The sequence below is a fragment of the Myotis daubentonii genome, chromosome 8 (genome assembly GCF_963259705.1).
Source record: "Myotis daubentonii chromosome 8, mMyoDau2.1, whole genome shotgun sequence".
Classification (NCBI taxonomy): domain Eukaryota; kingdom Metazoa; phylum Chordata; class Mammalia; order Chiroptera; family Vespertilionidae; genus Myotis; species Myotis daubentonii.
This window is the reverse complement of record NC_081847.1, coordinates 63426630-63439125: the sequence shown is the minus strand read 5'-3', so window position 1 is coordinate 63439125 and position 12496 is coordinate 63426630. Positions and strand designations below refer to the sequence as shown.

Below are 12496 nucleotides of genomic sequence, written 5' to 3'. Positions count from 1 at the left end.
ATCCTGACACCCAAAAGGGCAGTTCTGCACCTTAGTTCCAAATTTCCTAAATGACATCAATACCCCCAAACAGCACAGCTCTGGGGATATATGCCAGCGAAGTGGCTCCAGCTCTGCCCACACAGCTGCTAGCGACGCCCCTCCTCAAATAGCACTGCCATGCTTTCCTTCTGCAGCTGTTGTCGCCAATTTTAAACATCACTGTACCTCTTCAGCTATGGCTGACTCACCTTTTAACTGAAGGTGATTCCTGAGGCTTCTTCTAAAAGAAAACGATATGGCACAGCTGTATTGATAGCTATTGATCTCATTTTTAACAGCATACACCTAATGGCAAGCTTCTAATCTGTCTTCTGACCATGCGGGGGAGGAAAGAGGGGGGAGGGGCGATCTTTAGAATATTTCTCTCATCAGGTCTCAATTTGCACTAATTAAAGGCACTGTTCTCTTGGGAAGGAGGGACAGCAAAATTGTATATTTACTCTCTCTCACCGAAGGGAGGTTCCTAGGAAAACCGTTCTCTGATGGGTTTGTGGGGAAGATGCCATAGGGTGAAGCATTCCCTGCCAACAGTCAGCTAAGGAGCCAGATTTTGAATGTGTGCTCTTTGCTGGTGGTGTGTGGAGCTGGGCCTGCTATTTCCTGTGGCTGCAGGGCAAGTGAAGGAGAAAACAAAGACCAGCTAGCTCTGAGCTTGTAAGAGGCCTCATTTCTCAGGTTTGACTCCCGCAAGTCAAACTTTCTCTGACTCTAGCAGTGGCCTATGAACTGTGAACCACTTTCTTGACCATAGATTCTAGGGCTATGAAGAGAGAAGAGAGGAGAGGGGAGGGGGGAGAGGGGAGAGGGGGGAGGGGGGAGAGGGGAGGGGGGGAGAGGGGAGAGGGGGGAGGGGGGAGAGGGGAGAGGGGGGGAGAGGGGGGAGGGGGGAGAGGGGAGAGGGGAGAGGGGGGAGAGGAGGGAGGGGGGAGAGGGGGAGAGGGGGGAGGGGGGAGGGGGAGAGGGGGAAGAGGGGGGAGGGGGAGAGGGGGAGAGGGGGGAGGGGGGAGAGGGGGGAGGGGGAGAGGGGGGAGGGGGGAGAGGGGGGAGAGGGGGGAGAGGGGAGAGGGGAGAGGGGGGAGAGGGGAGAAGGGAGAGGGGAGTGGGGAGATTCTTTTGATGTTAAAGCCTGACCTTGGCCTCAGATGTTGACAGCTTTTGTTTCTCTTTTCTTTCTCAGACCCAGTATTTATGCCACAGCTTTGCATCCTGGCCCTCTGAGCACAGGTTACCCAATCACCAAACCTTCCAAATAATGGTAGACTGGTAGGCACTTACAAAATTAAGCCAATGCAGGCAAACAAGCAGTAGGGTTAAACAGCACATAGGGCTCAGATTCCATGACTGCATCCACTGAACTGTAAGCTTCTGGAGGGCATAGGTGTGACTTTCCCAGGGTTCAAGGAAAACTTCTGACAGAAGGAGCAACTAAAGATTACGGGAACCACGGTGGTACAATTAGAGTTGTTTATTATATTACTTTCTGAACTTTTCTGGAATACTTGAAATATCTCACAATTGAAAAAGAGTTCATGCACTCACTAGAAAAGTGTAAGCCTTTTGAATCCATGAGTTTCAGAATATTATCATATTATCTTTGGCAGTATGTATTAAGGTATGTATAAAGTCTGGTCCTGAGTTAGATAACACTGCTGGGGGGGAAAAAACTAAATCAGCTTCAAATAATACTGTTTTGAAGATAGAGTATTTCTTTAAATAAACAATTTAGTCAAATATAATAAATTTCAAGTCTAATCATGGTTTGGTAAGTTTTAAGTGATAACTTGACAAATATAACCTTGTTTATGGTTCTATATGAGTTTACTACAGGAAACACATTTAACATTTAAAAGATTTAATACTTGATTTAGAATTTTTCTTCAAATACCACTTTGAGGTCAAGGCTGCATTTCCAGTCCATGCATAATCTCCAAAGAGAGGAAGATAGCACACAACTTGCTCATCACTTATAATTTAAATAAAGAAACAGTAACCTCAAATTCATCTGGAAACTCAATACAATCCCTACCAAAATCTTAGCTGGATTTTTTGGTAAAAATTTACAAGCTGATCCTAAAATTCATGTGGAAATGCAATGGACCCAGAATAGCCCAAATGATCTTAAAAAAGAAAAATAAAGTTGGAGGACTCACTTCCCAATTTCAAAACTTACGAAAAAGTTACAGTAATCAGGGCAATGTGGTACTGGCATAAGGATAAAATTTTAGATCAAAGGAATAGAACTGAGAGTCAGGAATTAAACCCTCACATTTGTGGCCAATTCATTTTAAACAAAGGTCCAAAGACAACTAATTGGGCAAAGAAGAGTCTTTTCAATGTATTGTATTGCGTGTGACAACTGATTTTGTATGATCCTAACATGTAAAGAATGAAGATGAATCCCCTCCTTACAAGATATACGAAAGTTAACAACAAATAGATCATAGAGCTAAATGTAAGAGCTAAAACTATAAAATTCATAGAACATAAAGGAGTAAATCTTTGTGGCCTTGAGTTAGGCAAAGACAAGTGTTGGCAAGAATGGGGAGAAATTGGAACCTCAAACACTACCAGTAGGAATATAAAATGGTACAGCCACTTTAGAAAATACTTTGGCAGGTTCTCAAAATGCTTCATGTTGTATTACCATATAACCCATCAATTTCATTCCTAGATATGTAACAAAGAGATTTTTTTAAAGCATGCATCTGCACCAAAACGTGTACATGAATGTTCATAAAACACCATTATTTTCATAAAAGTGGAAACAACCCAAACATCCGTCAACTGACAAGTGGATAAACAAAATGTCGTACTTTCATACAATGAAACATTAATCAGCCATTAAAAGGAAAGAAGCACTGACCTAGGTTACAACACGGATGAACCTTGGGGACACTATGCTATGTGAACGAAGCTAGTCACAAAAAAACACAGATTAGCATTCCATTTACATGAATCATCCAGATTAAGCAAATCTAGACACTGAAATTAGCCTAGGGCTAAAGGATTTGGGAGGAGACTTTTTTAGTCTTGTCTATGTGCTCTCCAATTTCATCTTTAAAACGCATAAAGTAATTCGTTTTATTTCAGAAGTAAATCTATTCAACTTCAGATGTATTTGTAGAGTAATGAAAAGTTTTTATGCTAATAATGGAATCATTAATTCACCTTTGTGGAATTTGTGACTGTGGTTCATTTAAAACCCAGATTATATAAATAAAACCATTATGACTCAGGCAGTCCACTAGGAAGGACAGGCAGCTATAACACAGACTTCAACCAAATGAAAGCAAAGAATAAAAATATTAATATTTTCCATATTAGATTCTGAAAATAATGTTGCTCTGCTGGGCTGGTGTGGTTCAATGGTTGGGCGTCAACCTATGAACCAGGTCACAGTTCAATTCCCCAGTTGCAGGCTTGGTCCCCAGGAGGAGGCGTGCAGGCAGTAGCCAATCAATGATTCTCACTCATCATTGATGTTTTTAACTCCCTCTCCTTTCCTCTCTGAAATCAATGAAAAAAAAAATTAAGTAAGACAGCAAATCAAGAATGAAAGTTCTCTTATACAAAGAGAGGGAAGAGGAGGAGAATCCTTTCACATTTCCAGTGCTCAGAGGGAAAAGTAATTTTTCAAGAATATGAATTATGGACAAATATAATATAGGATTAGTACGGGGCAGCAAGTAGGGCGTTAACCAGAATACCATGTATGCTAGGCAGAACTTGGTTCACTCTGTCCACAAATAAGCAAATATTGACTAATTAATGCATGCAAAGAATTGGGCTGTGCGTTATCCTCCTTGGAGGACACAGATCCATCCTATCTAATAAAAGAGAAACATGGTAATTAGCGTACGACCGCTACCCTTCCCATTGGCTAATCAGGGCGATATGCAAATTAACTGCCATCCAAGATGGCGGCTGGCAACCAGGCAGCTGGAAGCTAACATGAGGCTTGCTTGCTTCAGTGACGGAGGACTCCAATGTTCCCCGCCTGCCGCTGCCGGCCTCTGAGCTGCAACTCTAAGCAACTATTTTACAAATATATGCCGGGAGCCGGTCCATGCTTGCTGTTTCAAGGGACCTGGCATATATGGCATACGGTTCTTAATATGTTTGCTCACCTTCTTGGCGCTGTGTTTTAACCAAGGTCACCTCTCCGAGAAAGGTTGAATCCCCAGGTAAGGATTTTCCCCTGAAGTTAGGGAGGGAATAAAACCCCTCAACTAAGTGCCAGGCGGGTAATTAATCACTTTAACTACGAACAATCATGCTTAAACTACATAATCTTTTCTCCCTGGAATGGAGATAAGAAACGCCCTAACCTTTGTAATAGAGATTGATAGGATTGAATCAACTGGTATAAATACAGTTGTAACAAGACAGAAACACTCAGAACTTAGAACAGAATCAAGAAGACAGAACCTACACGGAGCCTAGAGACAGAAGAACTTCGCTGGAGAGAGCATGCCCGAGGATCCTGGAGAGGGACTGGCCTCGGAGCCTAGAGACGGAGCCTAGCGGGAGAACATGGCAAGGGATCCTGGACTGAACCTGACTACAGAGATTGGCAGGAGAACCTGACTGGAACCTGGACACTGAACCTGACTGGAGAGCCTGGATGGAGCCTGGCTGGAGAACCTAGCAAGACAACATGGACACAGAACCTGGCTGGAGATCTGAAGCAGAACCTCTCTGGAGATCGAGACCAGAACTTGGCTGGAGACCCTGACAAGAGAACCCGGCTATGATGATCACCTGAATGCTGCCTCTGTGTCATTCCTTCTTCGCCGACTCCGTCCACACCTTTGGGGACCCCTGGACCTGCTGGGGCTGGACCCCAGCAAATATAGAAGCTAAACAAAACCCCAGAAACCTGCTTTAGTCACTGGGCTTCAGCCAGCAGGATCGAAACATTGTTTCAAATAGAGAAGGTAAACAAAGGCCAGATACCTACTTTCAGCAGCGGAGGCCTAAGAGCTGGAGTCTCAGAGCTAAAGCTGGCCCAGAATAAAAAAAAGAAAAAAAGGAGCGGTTGGGAGCTTCAGTCACCCACCAGCCTGAAAACAGCCCTCAGCCCCTCACCCAGACTGGCCAGGCACCCCAGTGGGGACCCCCACCCTGAAGGGTGTGTGACCAGCTGCAAACAGCCATCATCCCCTCACCCAGGCTGGCCAGGCACCCCAGTGGGGACCACCACGCTGATCCAGGACACCCTTCAGGCAAACTAGCTGGCCCCCACCCGTGCACCAGGCCTCTATCCTACATAGTAGAAGGGTAATATGCCTCCCAGCACCGGGATCAGCGGAGCCGCGAGGCCTCCCGGCACCGGGATCAGCGTGACAGGGGGCAGCACCCAAACCCCCTGATCGCCCTGTGGCTGTGTGTGTGACAGGGGGCAGGGCCACAACCTCCCTATCGGCCCTGCTCTGTTCGGGACAGGGGAAGGCGCCCCTACCCCCTGATCAGCCCTGCTCTGTGCCTGATAGGAGGGAGCTCCCCACCCCCCTGATCGCCCTATGGCTCTGTGTGTGACAGGCTGTGGTGCCCCAACCCCCTGATTGGCCCTGCTCTGTGTGTGACAGGGTGCGGCACCCCAACACGCCCCCCCCACGGGCCCTGCTCTGTGTGTGATGGGGTAGAGCCATAACCTCCCCATCGGCCCTGCCCTGAGTGTGACAGTGGCGGCGCCCCAAGCCCGATTGGCCCTGCTCTGTGGGTGATAGAGGGCGACGCCCCAACCGCCCCCCACGGGCCCTGCTCTGTGTGTGATGGGGAAGAGCCATAACCTCCCCATCGGCCCTGCCCTGAGTGTGACAGGGTGCGGCGCCCCAACCCCCTGATCCACCCTGCTCTGTGTGTGACAGGGGGCAGTGCCCCAACTCCCCTATCGGCCCTACTTTCTGCGTGACAGGGGGGAGCTCCCCAACCCCCTGATCAACCCTGCTCTGTACGTGACAGGGTACGGAGCCCCAATCCCCCTGATGGGCCCTGCTCTGTGAGTGACAGGGGGCAGCACCCCAACCCCCTGATGGGCCCTGCTCTATGCATGACAGGGGGTGGCGCCGCAACCTCCCCATCGACCCTGCCTTGAGTATGACAGCGGGTGGTGCCCCAACCCCCCAATCAGCCCTATCCTGAGCGTGACTGAGGGTGGCTTCGCAACCTCCCGATCCGCCCTGCTCTGTGCATGACAGGGGCCGCGCCCCAACTCCCCAGGCGGCCCTGCTCTGAGCCCGACCAGGGGCTGCACCTAGGGATTGGGCCTGCCCTCTCCCACCCAGGAGCAGGCCTAAGCCAGCAAGTCGTTATCTCCCGAGGGGTCCCAGACTGGGAGAGGGCACAGGCCGGGCTGAGGGACCCCCACTTCCCCCCCGAGTGCACAAATTTTTGTGCACCGGGCCTCTAGTGTCTTTATATTGTCAAATCATAAATCCAAAGAGATTTTGTTTGTTTAAAATTATGAAAACTAAGGAGAACAGTAGCATGTTTCTACAAAGTTAAGGAGGGATAATAAAAGGCACTGGACTCCGATAATTAATGAGACAGAACAAACAGCAGTAGGCACAAGCAACAGCGGGGAGTTTATTTTTAGCTCAAACATTAGGCAACGTCATTACAGGCACGATTAAGTCTAGCAATAAGCTGCCAACACGATTGAAAAATTGCCATCACTGGAGAGATGCAAAGCTGCACCAAGGGACACAGGCAAGGACAGCCGGAGGATAACTAGATCAGGCCTTCGAGGGTTAGAGGGACTGATGGCCACAAAGGCCATGTAGACATTGCTCACACTCTCTCCACAAATATAGGTTCTAAAAAGCATTCACCTGAAATTAACATCCAAATTTTAACTGCTCATCCCTGAAGCAATGCTATGGAGTTTTGCCTTGCACATATAAAACTAATAATTGTAGCAATCTATAACACTAATCAGATATATAATACTAATATAACATATGATGTAATAGGACTCTTTTAAAAGTACAGACATAGCAATATAGTAATAGATATCTAACAGCCAAATTTTAGGAAAAGCAATTAAAATAATTAGAAATACAATCATATAAAATTTTTTCTATTGCTGTTTTGCTTTGAGATGGTAAGTGAGCCAAACTACAAACCACATAGTCACTTGAGAGTACCAAATTTCACCAAAAGCAGTCAACCTCTTGAATGTTATTTCAGAATAGGTAGGTAAATATCAAATGCTCTGCTTACATCATACAGAAATCTCCCTGTAGAAAATGGTATTATCAAATGAAAACAGCAGATTATGAAGAATCATGATCCCACTGACATAATTATCAACACACACATAGTGAGATACCTGAAGAATGGCCATCTACTGTCAATAGTGGGAATATCTGGGTAGTGAAATTTTGGATAATTTTACTTTCAGCTGTATAGCATTTGTGTGGTTGTTCTATCAGAATAAAACTATAAACCTCAGGACCCAGACTACTGGATTCAAATTTCAGCTTTATACCGTATTGACTGTGTGACCCTGAGCAAGTTACTTAACCTCTCTATGCCTCGGTGACCTCACCCGTGAATGGGGATAGAAACAGCCCCTGCCTCAGAGTGCTGTGAGAGAACTAATGTGTTAGCACAGAAGGCACTCAGAATAGTGCATAGAATACATACAGCAAGCCCTCGGGACACAGCAGCCAGTCATAGAAGCAGCAGTCCTGCTAATATTAAACCAGCTATTTGTAAAACAGACTTATTACATTCATTAAAAGCAGCTGCAAAAGCAACTATTTCATGGCCAAAAGTAAAAAGGGGGAGCAAGAAAATTCCACTGTTTAAGTTTCATTAACAACCAAAACCCCAAAAAACTAGCAGAACAACTACAAAGAACACAAAAGCATGTAACGAAGATGCCTCTAAGAAGACACGTTTTCCTTCAATCCGCCCCCCTCATTTCAGGAGTCAGCGTGCACAGCTGACTAACAGAGTTGAAGAGATGTTTCAGGCAGTGGCTTCATGTATGCAAGCCTGTCCTTTTAATTTAGTAGCAAAATAAAAGACATTCTAATGAGGTTAGCATTTGTAGGCCAGAAGATTTGTCCTAATTTTCTTTTTTTTTTTTAAGGAGTTTTTTAAAGGTTTTAATCTATAAACGCTGGAAAGTTAGTTTTAAATGAGGACTTATATAAAATGAAAATTATAATAAACATACTCTTATTTGTTAGAAGCTGATAATGAAAATGATGGGTTATCCCAGTGGTCGGCAAACTGCAGCTCACGAGCCACATGCAGCTCTTTGGCCCCTTGAGTGTGGCTCTTCCACAAAATACCGACTTCTGCGCGTGGGCCACGAAGTTTCAATCGCACTGTACGTGCGCGCCTGCACGTGGTATTTTGTGGAAGAGCCACACACAAGGGGCCAAAGAGCCGCATGTGGCTTGCGAGCCACAGTGTGCTGACCACTGGGTTATCCTGGACCCTGGATTCTCTTCCTTTGAGGGAGAGAGACAATAAACAGAATAAGTGCGCTGGCCAGGTGGATCAGTGGTTGGAGTGTTGTCCCATACACCAAAAGGTTGCAGATTTAATCCCCAGTCAGGGCACGTACAGGGGGTAACCAATTGATGTTTCTCTTTCTCTCTTCCTCCCTCCTTGCCTCCCTTCCTCTCTCTTGAAAACAATTAAAAAATATATCCTTTGGTGAGGATAAAAAATATACATAATATATATAAAATAAATGAATAATTAAGTGAATTAAATAGTATATTAGAAGGTGGTAAGAGCTATAGAAGGCAGGAAAAGGAGGGAAGTGTTGACATTTTAAATGGGGTAGGTAGAGAAGCTGACCTTTGTGTTTGGATCAGACAAGGGAAAGTTCAACCTATCTTACTCCATAATTATTTGCTCTGATGAAAGTTTTAATCAGCTGAAAACTCTCAGTTAAGACACGATATTGGTTATCCCTGTGCTTCATTTATCCTGACCACCCCTTTCAACTTTGATAATATACAATCTAGTTATTACACAAATTCTGTTATAGGCACCGTGTGTTGGTGTCTACTATTTCACTTTTTAAAATCTAAAAGACATGAGCTTCTTAAATAATCTTTTCCATAAATATTTTCAGCAAATAAAAAGAATTAAGAATTAGAGAGGAGTCATCTACTGTTCTAGTAACCCAATGTCTATTCCCCCATTTTCCAGTTAGAGAACCCAGACTTTATTTGGGGAACAAAGCCTATCTGACTTGCAGCCAATGTGACTCAGATGGAGCTGATAGCTCTGGGTAAGGATATTACCTGGTGCTACTAGTAGGAGTGCCAATCTTCCCCCCCCCCCACCCCTCCCAACTCAGTACAGCATCAAGTTCAAGAGTGAGCACGTGACCCAAATGACCAAAGAGAACCCTCAGGTACCAAGACATAGAGTGCAACTCTTGGGAAAGAAGTGCTTTCCTTCATTAGAATGCTAAGGTGTCAGAATGCAGGCAGAGTTGTTTGCCACCCTTAGTGAAGGGAAGAAAAGGGTCTGCCTTATGAAGCTAATCTAGAGGTAAGCCTAGCAAAGAAAAGGAATAGAGTTGGGTGCCTCTGACAATACATCGAAGGACTTGAACTCAGCCCTGCCTTCAAATAGGCACCCCTCTTACATTTTTCTCATAGCTAAAGAGTACATTTCCTTTTTTGTTTTAATCATTTCCAGCTGGGTTTCTGTCACTTGCAACTACTAGAGTCTTGCCAAATACAAAGAACCCTTCAGAAAGTGATCTTAGTATTTTCTTTTGAAAGCCAACAACAAGGTATCCTTACCCGTTCCTGACCAGCAGTATCCCAGATGAGGAATTTGTGAAGTTCATTTCCACAAGGCACAGTTTTGGTCATAAAAGACGCCCTGAAAAAACAGAATCAACATCTCCACATTACCAGTTATCCTCTACAATCTTCAAAAAGACTTCTGTTTCAAACAAGTTAACATTATGACTCATTTTATTTAACATTAAAGATCCATATCATCTTTGTCCTTGAAGGGCCACAAAGAGGAAAGGAGGGCTGTTAGGATTCTGTCACCCAAAAGAAAATACTCTACATTTTCTGTTAGTCCAGCTGGAGGTTTTAGAAGAGGAAAAACGGCAAAGAATGTATTCAAAATACTGTTTTCAAAAACATTTATCATCAGGTGTTCTCAGACAAGATGACCAAGATCATAAAAGCAAATGAAACTGTAGATTTTAAAAACTTATTATAACAATTAAGAGTGGAAGGACAGCTGGTATTTGGACATTTTCCAGTTTGGGCCTTGCAATGGCACAAGTAAAAAAAAATTGCCTTGCCCCGGCCTATGTGGCTCCATTGGTTGGGTGTTGTCCCATGAAGCAAAAGGCTGCTGGTTCAATTCCTGGTCAGGGCACATACCTGGGTTGTGGGTTGATTCCTGGTAAGGGGATTACAGGAGGCAGCCAATCAATGTTCTGCTCTCACATCAATGTTTCCCTCTCTCCCTCTTCCTTCTTCTCTCTCTCTCCATAAAAATATCAATAAAAATATTTTAAAAATAATTACCTTACATCTTTACCTTGCTATCAATCTCACACTAGCAGCACCAAAAAGAATACTATCTTATTCCCATCCTACTTGCATACATGCAGGGGTAAAGATGGATAGTTTAATAAATAGTTATGCTTTCTCAACAAAAAAAGGAAGAATTTGAAATTCTCAGTAGATAATGAAATACTTGGTATTTTCTTTTTTCATATTTTCTTTTTTATTTCCAGTATTTATAGTTTTATTTAATTTAAATCTATTTTTATGTAATTTATTTTCTATCACCATTTATTCCCCATATACCCTCTTCCACCTCCACCTATCCCCCTCCACCTCCTGCAGTTACCACGCTGTAACCTGTGTTCATGAGTTCTGTTTCTTTTTGTATATTTTCTCTTAACAAGCTTTTTCATTGTGCTCATGAAAGATGTAAAAATCTAAACAAGAAATGTTTAATACCCTTGACTTCTTTGTGAAAGATAAAGCTTCTCCTTCAATAAAAAACAGCAAGCATCCCCAATAGTGGACAACCAGACATGAGAAGCCACCTCCTGTGATGGAATAAGTACATATATCTCCTGTACAGCGTTCTAGCCAAAAAATGTTTCATCTGAATTCAGCCATGAGGAAACAGTCAGGCAAATCCAGGATGTGGAAGGTTTTATAAGGTAACTGGCCTGAATGCTTCAAATAAGTCGATATTATGAAAAGCAAACAAAACAGAAGGCATGGAGATTGTTCTAGAATCTAGATTAAGAAAGAAAGCATAAAAATGCTAGAGGAATCCACAGGCAGCAAAATCTCAGACATATGCCGAAGCAGTTTCTTCACTGATACTGCTCCTAGGGCAATGGAAACTAAAGAGAAAATAAACAAATGGGACTACATCAAAATAAAAAGCTTTTGCACAGCAAATGAAACCATCAACAAAACAACAAGAAAGCCCTCTGCATGGGAGAACATATTTGCAAAGGTTATCACCAATAAGGGTTTAATCTCCAACATTTACAGGGAACTCATACAACTTAACAAAAGGAAGATAAACAACCCAATCAAAAAATGGGAAACGGACCTAAATAGATACTTTCGAAAGAAGACAGAAGGAAGGCCAAGAGACATATAAAAACATGCTCAAAGTTACTAATCATCCTAGAGATGCACATCAAAACGACAATGCGGTACCATCTCACACCTGTCAGAATGGCTATCATCAACACATCAACAAGCGAGGATTTGTTGGCGAGGATGTAGGGTGCTGGCGAGGACATGGAGAAAAAGGAACCCTCGTGCACTGCTGGTGGGATTGCAGACTGGTGCAGCCACTGTGGACAACAGTATGAAGTTTCCTCAAAAAACTAAAAATGGAACTCCCATTTGACCCAGTGATCCCACTTCTAGGAATATATCCCAAGAAACTAGAAACACCAGTCAGAAAGGATATATGCACCCCTATGTTCATAGCAGCACAATTCACCATAGCTAAGATTTGGAAACAGCCTAAGTGCCCATCAGTAGATGAGTGGATTAAAAAACTGTGGTACATCTACACAGTGGAATACTATGCTGCAGTAAAAAAGGAGTTTTTACCATTTGCAACAGCATGGATGGAACTGGAGAGCATTATGCTAAGTGAAATAAGCCAGTCAGAGAAAGATAAATATCACATGATCTCACTCATTTATGGAATATAATGAACAACATAAACTGATGAACAAAAACAGATCCAGAGACAGAGAAGCATCGATCAGACCGTCAAACCTCAGAGGGAAGGTAGGGGAAGATGGGGGTAAGAGGGAGACATCAACCAAAGGACTTATATGCAAGCATATAGGCCTAACCAATGGACACAGACAACAGGGGGGTGAGGGCATGAGTGGGGGGGATGGAGGGGTAATGTGGGGATAAGGACACATATGTAGTAACTTAATCAAAAATAA

At 43.8% G+C, this 12496-nt stretch overlaps 1 protein-coding gene across 1 annotated transcript in view; it reads right to left on the bottom strand.

Moving 5' to 3' along the window:
- RAB31 (RAB31, member RAS oncogene family) overlaps window positions 1-12496 on the bottom strand; it is a 118026-nt gene that overhangs the window by 48599 nt on the left and 56931 nt on the right. Inside the window, exon 3 of the mRNA XM_059706638.1 lies at window positions 9828-9909. Within this exon, the coding sequence (XP_059562621.1) occupies window positions 9828-9909 (82 nt within the window). The remainder of the gene's footprint in view (window positions 1-9827; window positions 9910-12496) is intronic.